Below are 14,223 nucleotides of genomic sequence, written 5' to 3'. Positions count from 1 at the left end.
GGTAATCATTGGTAATTGATACCAGTTTCAGTGTGGACATCCTCAAAGAGGTCAGGTCTATTTGCTGCCATTAGATCCAATACATTTCCATCATGTGTTGGGTTCCTAACTATCTATTCTATGTAGTTTCCAGAGGAAGCATTTAGTAATGTTTCACAGGATGTCTTATTACACCCACCATTAACATAACTGTAATTTTCCCAATTAATTGTTGGATGATTAAAGTCTCTGCTGATGATTACTGTACGATTGGGGAACTTACATATACTTGAACAGACGTTTTCTCTGAAGTTTTCGATTACATCAGGAGATGAGTCTGGTGGGCAACAGAAGGATCCAGTTATCATTTTATGCCCACCCCTGATACTGAGTCTTGCCCAAACAATCTCACATACAGCTTCAATTTGTATCTCGGTGGATTTGAGTTGAAATTCAACAGGAATGGAAGCAGAAATTAAACACGAATGGAAGCAGCATATTAAATTGAGCCATTACCAGATATCTCAATGACAGAGCCTTCACTCCAATACTAAAGCAAATAACAATGGAAAGTATTTGGAAAAGAATGCCTACTAATGAGAAGGTGTTATTTCTATCAAATTTGTTATGTATAAGGAGGTTGTTTGTGTTGTTACCCCCATATGATAATTACACAAAATATTTGTCAGGATTCGTAAGCAGTGGGTCCCTACGGTACAGAATACACAAACACTGAGAATTAAGTTTAAACAGTTTATTAACAAAAGACTGATTATAAACGCATGCTACACGCACGCATCATCACTGTGTCTTATGTCCTAACACTGGCTAATTACAGTCGTATTGAAAGGCTCCATCGTGAGCTAAGGAAAGAGATGTATTTGCACCCGAGGCCGCACTAGTTATATGGCACGCTGCAGATGGCAGCCAGTGGCTTACACTCTTGTGGTGCGCTGCAGCCAGACGCACGTCTACTGACCAAGCACATTGTCAGCATTCCAAGATAGGTTGGCTGGCGAGCACATGTTACGTACTGTACGGCTGTGTGCAAACCCATAGACCCTTACATCACTCTCCCCAGAGAAAAAGAGCAACCACAGGTGGCTCAAAACGACCTCCTGTGCATTATGAACTTATTTCGCCATTCATGGCATCAGAAGGCGTTTCAATATATATTTCATTTGCAGACACAGTAACGTTCCGTACAGAGAAGTGACCTTTCAGGATAACAATTTCATACATGACAAATGCTGTTGACAAAAGACAAATTAATAAAAGCAATAAAAACACAATACTGACAATCAAGTATGTGTTAACATTACTGGATGAATCGAAGGACTTAATTCTATTTGCTGCTTCAATGAAGTTCAACTCATAATTGAAAGAAATTACATTTTCATGGTTATCCTTAATTAAATCATTGTCTTCAGAGAAACTTGATAAGGAATGCTTTCCATATGTTAATGTGTATGAATCATTGTAATAAACAGGTAACATTCTCGTTAATGGCAAATGTACGGTTGCGTGAAATGTAGTTGGCAATACACTAGGCATATCAAATAATTGACACAATAAATCACAATGTGTGCCATTCAAGATTAGTCCACTATTATTCAATTTGAGTGTAAAGGGTAGCTCAGATGTATCATAATTTTTACTTGTAAATGTGACATCAACGATGGAGTTAAATGAGAAAATTATGCCTTCAGAACATCGTTTAAGAAATGGATGATAAAGATGTGTTAAAATTCTTGGGTAATCATCTCTTGGGGGATGATTCATAAACAATTCTTTCTCACAGCTGTACACTACAATCTAAGAATACTGCTGATTCAGGGCAAATTAGCTTATGACTACATTTACACATATGCAAATCATTTTCATTTAGGGACACAAAATATCTTCAATTCTTGCTGGTCAGTAGATAATCATTTAGAACGTACTTTACATGAATACCTGCCTGTCTCCATTTCACAGGGTAAGTATAAATCTTATACATTTCAAAATTATGGTTTGATCTAGCAATGGGTATAGAAACAATAACAGTTAATTCATCTTCAATCATTAAAGAGTGTGTGGTGGTTAACTTGTAGTAAGCATATAATTGTAAGAGTTGACAGGGTAAATCATAGTATATGTTGCATCTAGCTTTTGTTCACTGTAAAAATTGTTCTGCATGTAGTAGTACACTGCTCAAACAATCTTTTGAACTGCTTTCTAAGGCTGTTCTTAAGTTAAGAGCATCAATTCCAGCATTTGATAAACTATCAGTAATCCTTAACAAAAGAGTGTTTAAATCTAAGTGTGCACTCACAGCATTTAATCCTTTGAAGAGTTCTTGGATATTTGCATTCGTTTCATTATGAATTATGTGGATTTCCATCTGTTCAATGAAAACTGTGGGGTTAGTAATGTTTCTTTGCGTATTCTTTAGTACGATAATTTCATTAGAGAGGTTAGTTGAAATTGTACTGGACTGTTGTTCAGGAGATAATATTTTGCCTTTAACTTCCAGTAGACCTCGACTAGTTAAAGTACCATATACAGTACGAAGGATACTCTCTCCAAAATCAAACCAGGTACGTGTACGCCTTATTAAAGTTTTGTGTGGCAAAAGCTTTAAAAAACAGTAAATCTCTTGTTCATAATTAGCAAATGTAAACTTTACCTGCATTGTACTTGAGTACAAGTTTTGCATTACTTGTTGAAACCACCATGTGTGATTGTGGTTCAAACAAAACACCTGTACTCTTTGGTACTATTACTACAGCATTAGTAGAATATGCTATCATAGCAAACATTAGAATAAAAATGAACATGATTAATTAGTTCTAAATACTCAATTAACAATGAACATAAAATAAATGAATCGCTTTTGGTAACCTGTGGAATAAAAGGTTTAGCTTCACTTGTGCACTCGTGTAATAGCTTCAATACTAAATTTTCACAACACATTCACATAAGCACATGGTTGAAATAAACACATGCATTGCACGCTCACACATTTACGCAGATTATAGGGGTGTCTGGAACAGGATCACTCGGACCGTGGCGATGCCTCGGCCTCGAAGTCTGGACTGCGACCCCACGATTCTCACTTCCTGGGTTTGAGAACAGCAGGTCTGCCTCTCAGTCGGTCCTCGTCGTCTTGCGATGCTACAGGAAATCTACCCAGAAACGGCTTTACACGATTGACATTAATGACAATCGAAAGAAAGGGCAGTTGGAGCTTAAGAATGACTGGCGACAACACCTCCAGGATTGGATATGGTCCTTTCCAAAACTTCTTAAACTTTTTGACTTGACTCTTCTTTAACATCACGTTGCTCAGATACACAAGATTTCCAACTTGATACAGTGGCACTGCTGCTTGGTGGTCGTATTGTCTTGCTTGCTGAAGAAAGGATTGATGATTTCGCTGTTTCACTCCCCTCCATGCTTCCTTTAGTTTGCATGCTAGATCCTTTATGTGTTCATTGCTGATTCTGGCAGTCGATCATGCAAAGTCCAAGGGTGAATGCACTGTTCTTCCGTAGACGATCTCATATGGACTTAGGCCAGCTGAGCTGTGCTTTTTGGCATTGTAACAACTTACCAAGTAAGTAAACAGACATCCCAATTGTCGTATTTGCTGCCCACATAATGTCTAATCATTTTAATAATTGTTCTGTGGACTTGCTCAGCTCTTCAATTTCCTTCAGGGTGTGCTGGTGTACTCATTAACTGAGTTATTTTCATGAGCTTACAAGTCTGTTTCAGTAATTCACTCATAAAATTCGTTCCTTGGTCACTAATTATACTTAATGGTGATCCAAACTTAAGAATCCATTCTTTTGTATAAACTTTAGCTATAGTATCAGCACTCTGATCAGGTGTTGCTATCATTAGAAGGTATTTAGATAAATGATTTAACATTGTCAATATGTATTTGTTTCCATCTTTAGTCTTAGGCAACGGTCCTACAACATTTAGTCCTAATCTTTCAAATGGTTCACTTGTCTCTGGCAGTGCTTGCAATGGTGTCTACTTTTGCCTACATTATTCCATTGTTACATTGTGAAACAAACTCGAAAACGTCAGCTTATATGCTCAAAAACAGCTTGTAGTCTTTCAGCATGCTGCTTCATGTTTCCACCAAAAATTATTGCATTGTGTTGGGGTGAACCCTCGTAAAACTGAATCCATCAAGTGATGAAATGTAACTGGAGCATTACGAAGTCCAAATGGCATACGAAGATACTTGAATACTCCTGTTGCGGTTACAAATTAAGTTTTTGATTGATCATCCGGGTGCACTGTTAACTGGTGATAACCACTTGTTAAATCACATACTGAAAAAATTTGACATCTGCCCAAGTAATCCAAAGTTTCCACTAACTTTGGTAAGGGGTAAATATTGGGTGTGGTAACAGCTTTCAAAGATCGATAATGTTTATGTGTGATTGGGGCTGCATTCCCTGTATGAATACGATGCTAAACTAAATGAGTGACAGGTAAATTTGCACGTTCTTGGAATATATCTGCATACTCCAACAAAACAGGTGCTAAAATCTTCTGTTCATCAGCTGTTAAATGTTCTATCTTCTTCCAAATCTTGCACTTCAGTTCATTATTAAATTCCTCCTCATTGCAGTACTGTTACCAAAATGTGTGTTTATAACTGCAGCATTTGTTACTTCATTTGGAAACTGTATCACATCACTTTTACTTACGCTTGACACTTCAGCAATTTTCGTTCCTCGTGGCAAAACAAAATCCTCATTGCTCTTATTCATTATTGTAACCAGGACTCTTGCGACATTCTGTCTCACCATTGTAGCGACACCTACACATCTAGCAATATAACAATGCACTGTATCCAGTAACTCACTTTTCTCGGATTGCTCAATTAATAACGAAGTACCTTCCTTGCATCAGGGTGACTTAACTTCAATGTAGATTGTCTTTCCTGCTCCCTTGGGAATTTGCTGAGGCTGATCAATATGAACATCCACTTGGACGGTTTGAACTGATGCATCGTTTGGGTGGTCCACTCCCACGGCATCAGTATTGGTGTTCCTTTGAGTATGAAGTGAAGAACGATTTCCTAGGTTGTAGTTGCTACGGCCTAATCTGATCTTTCTTTCTGCGACAAATATCTCTGCCTCATTAGTGGACAAGAAATCTAATCCAAGTACACTGTCATAACGCATTTTGTTATTTGAAACTACTTGCACGCTTGCTGTGTATTTGTCTTTATCTTTATTTTCACCTTCATCTTGGCCTTGGCCAAGAATTAATTCTACCTCAACTTCTCTATAGTTACGTAGCTTTCTCCATTTAACCCTCACACTTTTAATAGCGTTGGTTTCAAATTATCCCATTTATCTATGCAACACCACAGTAATGAGGTCTGTGCTCCTGTGTCAATAACTAGTTTGATGTTTCTCCCACGATATACAGCACCTATCACGAAGTCATTTTCGGAATGTTTTTCACTGGAACTAACTGTCTCTGGCAGGGGGCGTACAGAGTGGTGGCCCGTACGTCCCCGTACTCGTTTAAAGATCTGGCAGATTGTTTGTTGTTCGCATTACCTTTCTTCTTGTTGCGACAATCTCTTGCAACATGACCCTGCATCCCACAGTGATAGCAGATTCAATTCTCTTTACAACCCTTACGCTTGTGACCCAGCTTATTACATCTGTAGCATTGTACTGTTGTGCTGAAAACACTGCGCCCTTGTGTCTGCATCTCATTTGGTCATCTTAGTGCTTCAACAAAACCAACAGCTGATTCTACTGCTTCCTGAAACGTTTTACATTGTGCCAATCTAACAGCTTTGCTTACTTCCTCTCCATACAACCCATGAATAAATGTGTCCAAGGCTGTCTGGTCGGCTTCGAACAACTGAATGCAATTTTCATTTCCATCTTCTATTAACTTGTATGCCTGAGCATTGATGTTTCGGATTCTGTCGGCAAACTACTCGATAGCTTCATCTTGTCACATTTGTGAACTGTAAAGCTGCTCTCTGTAAAATCTGATTGCATGTTTACATTTAAAACTCTGAACAACAACCATTCTAAACTCATTGTAATCTTCTGTTTACGCGCAAGTAGGCTCCACACTAATGAAATATTGTGCTGCTCTCTGAATTCTTAATTTGGTAACCACTATCTTATTGGAATCTGTCCATGATCCTAACAGGACAGCACCTTCAAGTTTACGAAAAAACACTTTCACATAATCTTTGGGTTTCCCGCTAAACACTGGTACTGATGGCAATAATGAAAAATTCTTTATTGTAGTTGTACTGCATGAATTATCATTTGACAAGTCTTTTGGAATGTTACGCTCACTTCTTTCTGCTTTTAACTGCCAAATCTCTTCTTGCAGTTCATTAATAACAGTTTGTAGATCGACAATGTTACTCTCACTGTATTGCGACATTTTGTCTAATTTAACACCAATGAGTCACTCAAGTGTAAAATAAAACTCCGTCACTGCCTTTCATATTCTAGGCAAACTGGAGTAGGCCAACTTGAGTTCCAGCATTGGATGTCCCCGCGTAGTCGGAATATGTTCATGCTGCTGCTGCTCGAAGTTCACGTTGTGCTGCACCTCTTCAGGACTGTAGGTTTTCCATAATTATCCCCATGCTGACACCACTTCTATAAGGAGGTTGTGCATGTTGTTACCCTCGGATGATAATTACACAAAATATTTGTCAGGATTCGTAAGCAGAGGGTCCCTGAGGTACAGAATACACGACCACCGAGAAGTAAGTTTAAACAGTTTATTAACAAAAGACTGATTATAAAACACACATGCTATGTGCACCTATCATCATTGTGTCTGACATCCTAACACCGGCTAATTACGGTCATATTTAAAGGCTACATAGTGAGCTAAGGAAAGAGGCATCTTCGCACCCGAGGCCACGTTAGTTATATGGCGCACTACGGGTGGCAGCCAGTGGTTTACTCTCTTGTGGCGCACTCTGGCCGGATGCACATCTACTGACCAAGCAAATTGTCAGCATTCCAAGATAGGTCAGTTGGCGAGTGCCTGTTACCTACTGCACGGCTACGTGCAAACCCGTAGACCCTTACATATGGATAATTGCAACAGGAGTGAAAGTGATTGTAAAATGTATTAACACTCTCTGTACCAGGCCTATTTTATGCACCCGTCCCTAGAAACCGGGCAATTTTACCAATATTAAAAAAATTACTGCATCAAATCTACTGTTTGGATTGTGGCAAATTTGGTACCATCTTGAAGCTGCACATTTCTACTTTAATTCTGAGTGAAAGAAACTACTTTACAATGCACAGCTTTAAGGTACAGTTATAGAAATCACTTAGATGTTTTAAGAATTTAGAAAAAGTCATACGAATAAGGGAATACAATTGTGATTTATTTTTAACCAAAATTGTGGCACTACATTACATGTTTCTGATAGTATACAGTATTACATATAAATTTCACACAGAATCATATTGTTTTTTAGTGTGGAAAATTTTAAAGCAAGGTTCCAGGCAGAGTGCAACGCCACACTGTTCACATTCGTATCGTGTCTCTTTGCGAGAAGCCTTGCCACTCTGTTTCTTGCTCCTGGAACTGCACACGTGACACACACGAGCAGCATACTTCTTAGTAGTTGCAGGTATGTGCTGCAAAAAATGTCTCTTTGTTAGCCGACCTACAGTTCCTTCATTTCTTGGAATGAATTCAAGTGTGTCGTCTTCAACAAGCTGAACTGCAAGCACTGTTATAAAGTCTGTTATTGTAATTTTCTTCCTGTGCACTGCATTGTACAGCCAAAATGCATTTGATACTCCCATAAGCAGCAAATGGAAATATAATTTTCGCCACCATTTCACAGTTCTGTGCTGGAACGGATTGTACTGCAGGCGTTGGTCTCCAATATCCACTCCAATTTTATTGAGGTTGTAATCAAGTACCTGAAGTGGTTTCAATACTACAGACCCATTTCTCTTAGTATGCGTACCAAATGTTGCTTGATGCCTTGTAGACAATGTATACACATCTCTCTTATCTTTCCACTTCATTGCCAATACATTATCTTTACGCCGAAAAGACATTTCGCCCTTTTTCAGCGTAGCAGATACTAAATCTTTAGGCAATCCTTTCCTGGATTTGTTCACAGTACCAACAGCTCCAGTGCCTTTCTCTGCCAGTTGCTGAAATAGCTCTGGACTGGAATAAAATCGATCTAAATACACAGTGTGGCCTTTGTTCAGCAAGCTGCTGTCAGACAACAATCGCAAAATAACCGCAGACGAAGAATTGTCAACAATATGCTTACCAGCATAAACTTCAAAATTTACAACATAGCCACTACTGGCTTCAGCAACAGCATATACTTTCAGTCCATACTTATGAGGCTTATTTTGCATGTAAACACGGAAACTCACACGACCTCGAAATGGGCAAATTCCTTCATCAATTGTCACTTTTTCTGAGGGACGATATGCCTGGATACATCGCTCCTTCAAATTATTATAATATGGCAAAACTTTGTAAAGTGGATGAAATCCATCTTCGCCTGGTTTTTTCTGATTTGAATTGTCAACAAGATGCAAGCATGACAGTATCTGAGTGAAACGCAAACGGCTCATGACATGGGGACAAAAGTTACAACTAAGAACAGGATTAGTGCTCCAATGGTCCGCAATTTTGGGCTTTTTCGAAACACACATGTGGAAAATAATACCCAAGAAACGCCTCATCTCACTTATAGTCACTGGCTTCCACGAACTCAAAACTGAATGGGGCTTCAGATTATTTCCTCTTCTTTTCTTCTGTATTGTCTGTGATGCATACAAATTTGTCTGTCTCTTGAGTTCATTTACGTCACTGTCAGTAAGGAACACTTTACTGCAATCCAGTACAGAACTCGACTCATCAATATCCACTAGTATCTGCCTGGGTGTCGTGTTGACAGGCAGAGGTCGGTAGGTGTCAACTGCAGTCCACTCACTGTCTTTCGGATACGGCACAGCTGCTGGATTTGAAGCAACACCTTCAACATCATTCTCGTCTTCATCTGAAGACAAACTGTCATCAATCTCGTCTTCTAAAAAGAATATCACATTATGTGTAACTACATACATCGTTTACACATGTTCAACAGATATGTGCGTACTGCACAATTACGTGGAAAATTCGGAAATACGTACCTTCAAACACACCATTGCATTCAGAATCGTCTGAATCACTCTCTACATTATCCAGAGTGTCGCTATGATTGATCAAATCCGCAATTTCTGCGTCTGATAAACCGCGCCGAAACATGATGACAAACAACTGAATGATATACAGACTGAGAACGCAAAGATAAGTTTTAACATGAATTACAGCGCTGCCGTGACATCTATGGACGCATTTTGTTAATAAACATCTGAAAAACGTATAGCGCTGGCCAAACCCGTAGAAATAACGTTGCAGTGTTTTGAATGAAATTAAATGTAGCGGCCCGTAAATTTTACGGGCTTGGTGATTTTCGCGCGATCCCAGGCCCGTAAATTTTACGGGCTTGGCGCTTAGAGTGTTAATTTCAACTGCATCTGATGGAAGATTAACGTGTCATACATGTTCCACTGTGTGGACCAATGATGTGTGCTGAGAGTGCCGACAAGGAAGAACAGGTGATATGTTGTTTGTACTGGCTCTGTGAATATTTTTGTCCCCAGTGCTATATTGATTTTTCAGTAGTAAAGATTGGTTCGTTTATCAGTTGCTATCAAATGTCAATTTGAGTAACGTTTTTTAAATGGATAATTTGCCATACAATTCTGCTCAGATAAATAGATGTCCATGAGGAAGGATGAAATTTTGGTGTGATTGAAGAAAAATAATGTGGACTTTGAACAGAGTATGCAAGAAATAAATGTTTCTGAGTTAGTAGAAAAATAGAAACTACAAAATCACAGTATGCAAATGACTTAGTCACACAGAGCAGAAACTGTGAAGCCATACGTCTTTCACAAAATCATTGGCACCTTCAGGGCCATTGAACTTCTCTGGGCTCCAGTTAAAGCAGATGTCACAGATCAAAATAAAACATTTACACTACAAGACATGAAGAAACTGGTGAATGAAGCTGTCCTGCAAATAACACCATAGAAATGGCAGAAGACCGTGAACCATTTGTCGAATGAAATTAAAAGACTGAAGGAAGATGATGGCATCAGAGAAGAAAAAATGGCAAGTACTGTAATAGTGTGATGGAATGTCAATTTGATTATGATGACCTTGATGTTTCCTTCCTCTAACAACAAAATTAAAGGCAAGGTTCTGACTCATTGGTTCATATGAAGTTTTGAGGACTTTGCTTTCCTTATAAATGTTGCAAAGCTGTGTGTACGCAAGTTTTGTGGGCTTTGCTTTCCTTAGAAATACTGCAAAGCTGTGTGTATGTCTATGAACACGTAGCTTCAATACTACTGGCAGCCTTGTGTGCTTCATGGTTGCAAGCTGCCAACAATGCTGCCAGAATTCAATGATCCCTGCCATTAGATCTGTAGCTGTTTGTACTTTGTCACTGTATGTTTCGGACAAGAGTAATCAAGTGTGTTATGGCTTAGTACTCTACTAAAATACCAAACCAATATTTTGTATTCTGATACATTTTGAAGGTGCTGAATCACAACTGTCAGTGTATTTTTGTACAAAAATCAGTCTTGAGATAATCTCACCCTTCTCAGAGAAACTATTATTATCAAAGAATGGCATTTAAACTGAAAAATACACTCTGACAAATGAGCCCTGGCCTCATAATCTTTTGACAATCTGCTCCTAATATTATCTGAACATGTAAGTCCTGAAACATTCGTACAAAGTTCTTATTTTGACATCCTCTTGATTCCAGGATTATTACTGCTCACACTGTTACCAAAGCAGGAGTGGGTTTAATAATGAATTAAAAATAAAAAAATAGGAACGCAGATAAACTACTATGCACAGCATAGTGACTGCATCATTGTAGCCAAGATAGATATGAAACCCACGGCTACCACAGTAGTACAAGTTTATATGCCAAGAAGCTCCACAGATGACGAAGAGATTGAAGAAATGTATGATGCGATAAAAGAAATTATTCAGATGGTTAAGGGAGATGAAAATTTAGTAGTCATGGGGGACTGGAATGCGACTGCAGGAAAAGAAAGAGAAGAAAAAGTAGTTGGTGAATATGGCCTGGGGGGGGGGGAATGAAAGGGGAAACCGCCTGGTAGAATTTTGCACAGAGTGTAACTTAAACATAGCTAACATTTGGTTTAAGAATCATGAAAGAAGGTTGTATACATGGAAGAGGCCTGGAGACACTGGAAGATTTCAGATAGATTATATAATGGTAATACAGAGATTTCGGCACCAGGTTTTAAATTGTAAGACATTTCCAGAGGCAGATGTGGACTCTGACCACAATTTATTGGTTATGAACTCCATATTAAACTGAAGAAACTGCAAAAAGGTAAGAATTTAAGGATATGGGACCTGGGTAAACTGAAAGAACCAGAGGTTGTAGAGAGTTTCAGAGTGAGTATTAGGGGACGATTGACAAGAACAGGGGAAAGAAATACAATAGAAGAAGAATAGGTAGGTTTGAGAGATGAATTAGTGAAGGCAGCAGAAGATCAAGTAGGTAAAAAGATGAGGACTAGTAGAAATTTTTGGGTAACGGAAGAGATATTAAATTTAATTGATGAAAGGAGGAAACATAAAAATGCAGTAAATGAAGCAGGCACAAAGGAATACAAACGTCTCAAAAATGAGATCAACAGAAAGTGCAAAATGGTTAAGCAGGGATGGCTAGAGGATAACTGTAAGGATGTAGAAACATGTTTCACTTCCCCCTGCGGGCCTAGGGGTTAGATTAGGCCCAAGGTTTTCCTGTCATAAGAAGTGATTAAAAAGGACTCTTACACCTTTCGGCCTTAATGTGATGGACCCCTGTAGGGTTTGACCTCCAATTTTCAAAATTTTCCCAAAGAGCAAGCCTTAGGAAAGGGCACCTTACATGTTGCATTGTGTCCATCGTGCATTTAGTTCTTTACCCACTTCCTTGTTGTGACATTGCAGTCCCACTCATCCTCCATCTCTTGAGCGAGGACACCTTCCTGGGTGCATTTTCCTCCACCCACTGTGCAGTGTCGTTTTCTGTGCCGATGATAACCATAAAATTCTTTGCACCTCATGTCGAGCACGGTAGCCAGTATGTTGTGATGGGGCTGCCATGTTCCCTGTTGGTTGTAGCCCCATGACTACACAGGGATTGCTCTGCTGATGCCTGCGCTGTTAGCTCCCCCTGTATGGCAAGGAGTAGATGCCTGTCACCCTGGGGTATCGGGACTCACAGCAATAGCCATCTGCCAGGTGGCCTTTGCTGCAGCTGAGTGGTGCCCATGGGGAGGGCCCCTGATCGGAGGGGTGGCATCAGGGTGGATGACGTGTAATGAAGCTTACCACATCATCACTTGCTGGTGATCAAATGCCAGCAGTCTCTGAGCATTCCAACTCTCAGTACAATGCAAGGAAGTATGATCCTAAATCGTTCCCCTCCCTGGCCACACCATGGGAGGACCGCCAGGCTAACGCTGGCGGCGAACTTTATTCATCCCAGTACCTCGTATGTACAAGAGCTGATGGGGACTCCTTTGTCTCGATGAAGCCTCAGTTTTTTGTAGAGCATTTAGAGGACAAGTTTGGGGAGTTGTAGGGCTTGTCCAAAACACTGTCAGGGTCAGTTTTGATAAAAGAGGCATCCTCTGCCCAATCACAGGCATTGCTTGCTTATGACAAGCTGGGGGATGTTACCATTATCATCACACCTCATAAGAGCTTAAATATGGTCCAGGGTATTATATTCCACAGGGACCTTCTATTGCAGTCTGATGATGAGCTACACGCCAGCTTAGAGTGACGAGGAGTTCATTTCGTCCGACGCGTCCATCAGAGTCTGAGGGATAATCAGGTTGCCACCGGTGCCTTCATCTTGGCCTTCGAGGGTGACACATTACCCGAGAAGGTCAAGGTGATGGTCTGCGGCTGCGATGTCAACCCAGATATCCTTCCCCCAATGCAGGGCTTTAAATGCTGGAAGTTTGTCCATATGCCTTCTGCTGTACTTCCAGCATCACATGTCAAGATTGTGGACTTCCATCCCATCCCAATACTCCATGTGCCCCTCCTCCCATCTATGTCAAATGTGGAGATCATCGTTCCCCTTGCTCACCAGACTGCAGGATTTTACAGCAAGAAAGGAAAATCATGGAATACAAGACCCTGGACCAACTGACCTACACTGAGGCCGAGAGGAAATTTCAGCGCCTACATCCCGTGACTATGACCACCACTTATGCCACCACAATGAGAACAGTTGTAGCCCCATCAGTACCATGAGTTCTAGTCAGTTTTCAGAGCTGGGAGACTATACTTGCTCCCTTGATGGTGGGGGGCACTTCCCTCCCTGTTGCTCCTGCACCACCTACCTCAGGAGCACTGTCCCCTCAACCATCAGGGACATCAGTCCCCACTTCTCAGCTGGAGAAGTGTAAGCCCAAGGGAATTGCGGTGGAACCCATATCACCGCTGCCTACAAGCTCTGCATCTGAGGATGAGGTGAAGATTTGGTGTCTGCTAAGGACCTAGATCTCACCAGACCGTCAGACACAATGGGTAGAGCCTGCTCAGGAAATAAGCCTGTGGCAGCAGGTGATCCTGAGGCGTAGACTGGCTACACGGGTAGCAGGGGTTGTGTGGCGTGGGCTGGGCGGTTTTTTAGGTTAGATGGCCTTGGGCAAGTACAGAAAGGGCAACAGCCTCAACGGGTGCGGGGCAAAGTCAGGACATGCGGGGACCAAGCAGCAATCGGTATTGTAATTGTCAACTGTCGAAGCTGCGTTGGTCAAGTACCAGAACTTCAAGCGCTGACAGAAAGCACCGAAGCTGAAATCGTTATAGGTACAGAAAGCTGGCTTAAGCCAGAGATAAATTCTGCCGAAATTTTTACAAAGGTACAGATGGTGTTTAGAAAGGATAGATTGCATGCAACCAGTGGTGGAGTGTTCGTCGCTGTTAGTAGTAGTTTATCCTGTAGTGAAGTAGAAGTGGATAGTTCCTGTGAATTATTATGGGTGGAGGTTACACTCAACAACCGAGCTAGGTTAATAATTGGCTCCTTTTACCGACCTCCCGACTCAGCAGCATTAGTGGTAGAACAACTGAGATAAAATT

General features: G+C 40.5%; 1 protein-coding gene across 1 annotated transcript; it reads right to left on the bottom strand.

Annotated features, from left to right (window-relative positions):
- Positions 1-7,448: 7,448 nt before the first annotated feature.
- On the bottom strand, positions 7,449-9,101 carry LOC124775157 (piggyBac transposable element-derived protein 4-like). Its single transcript, XM_047249997.1, has one exon. The coding sequence runs from the start codon at positions 9,099-9,101 to the stop codon at positions 7,449-7,451; it is 1,653 nt and encodes a 550-aa protein (XP_047105953.1).
- Positions 9,102-14,223: the final 5,122 nt, after the last annotated feature.

The sequence above is a fragment of the Schistocerca piceifrons genome, chromosome 2 (genome assembly GCF_021461385.2).
Source record: "Schistocerca piceifrons isolate TAMUIC-IGC-003096 chromosome 2, iqSchPice1.1, whole genome shotgun sequence".
Classification (NCBI taxonomy): Eukaryota; Metazoa; Arthropoda; class Insecta; order Orthoptera; family Acrididae; genus Schistocerca; species Schistocerca piceifrons.
This window is presented reverse-complemented; position numbering and strand designations above follow the sequence as displayed.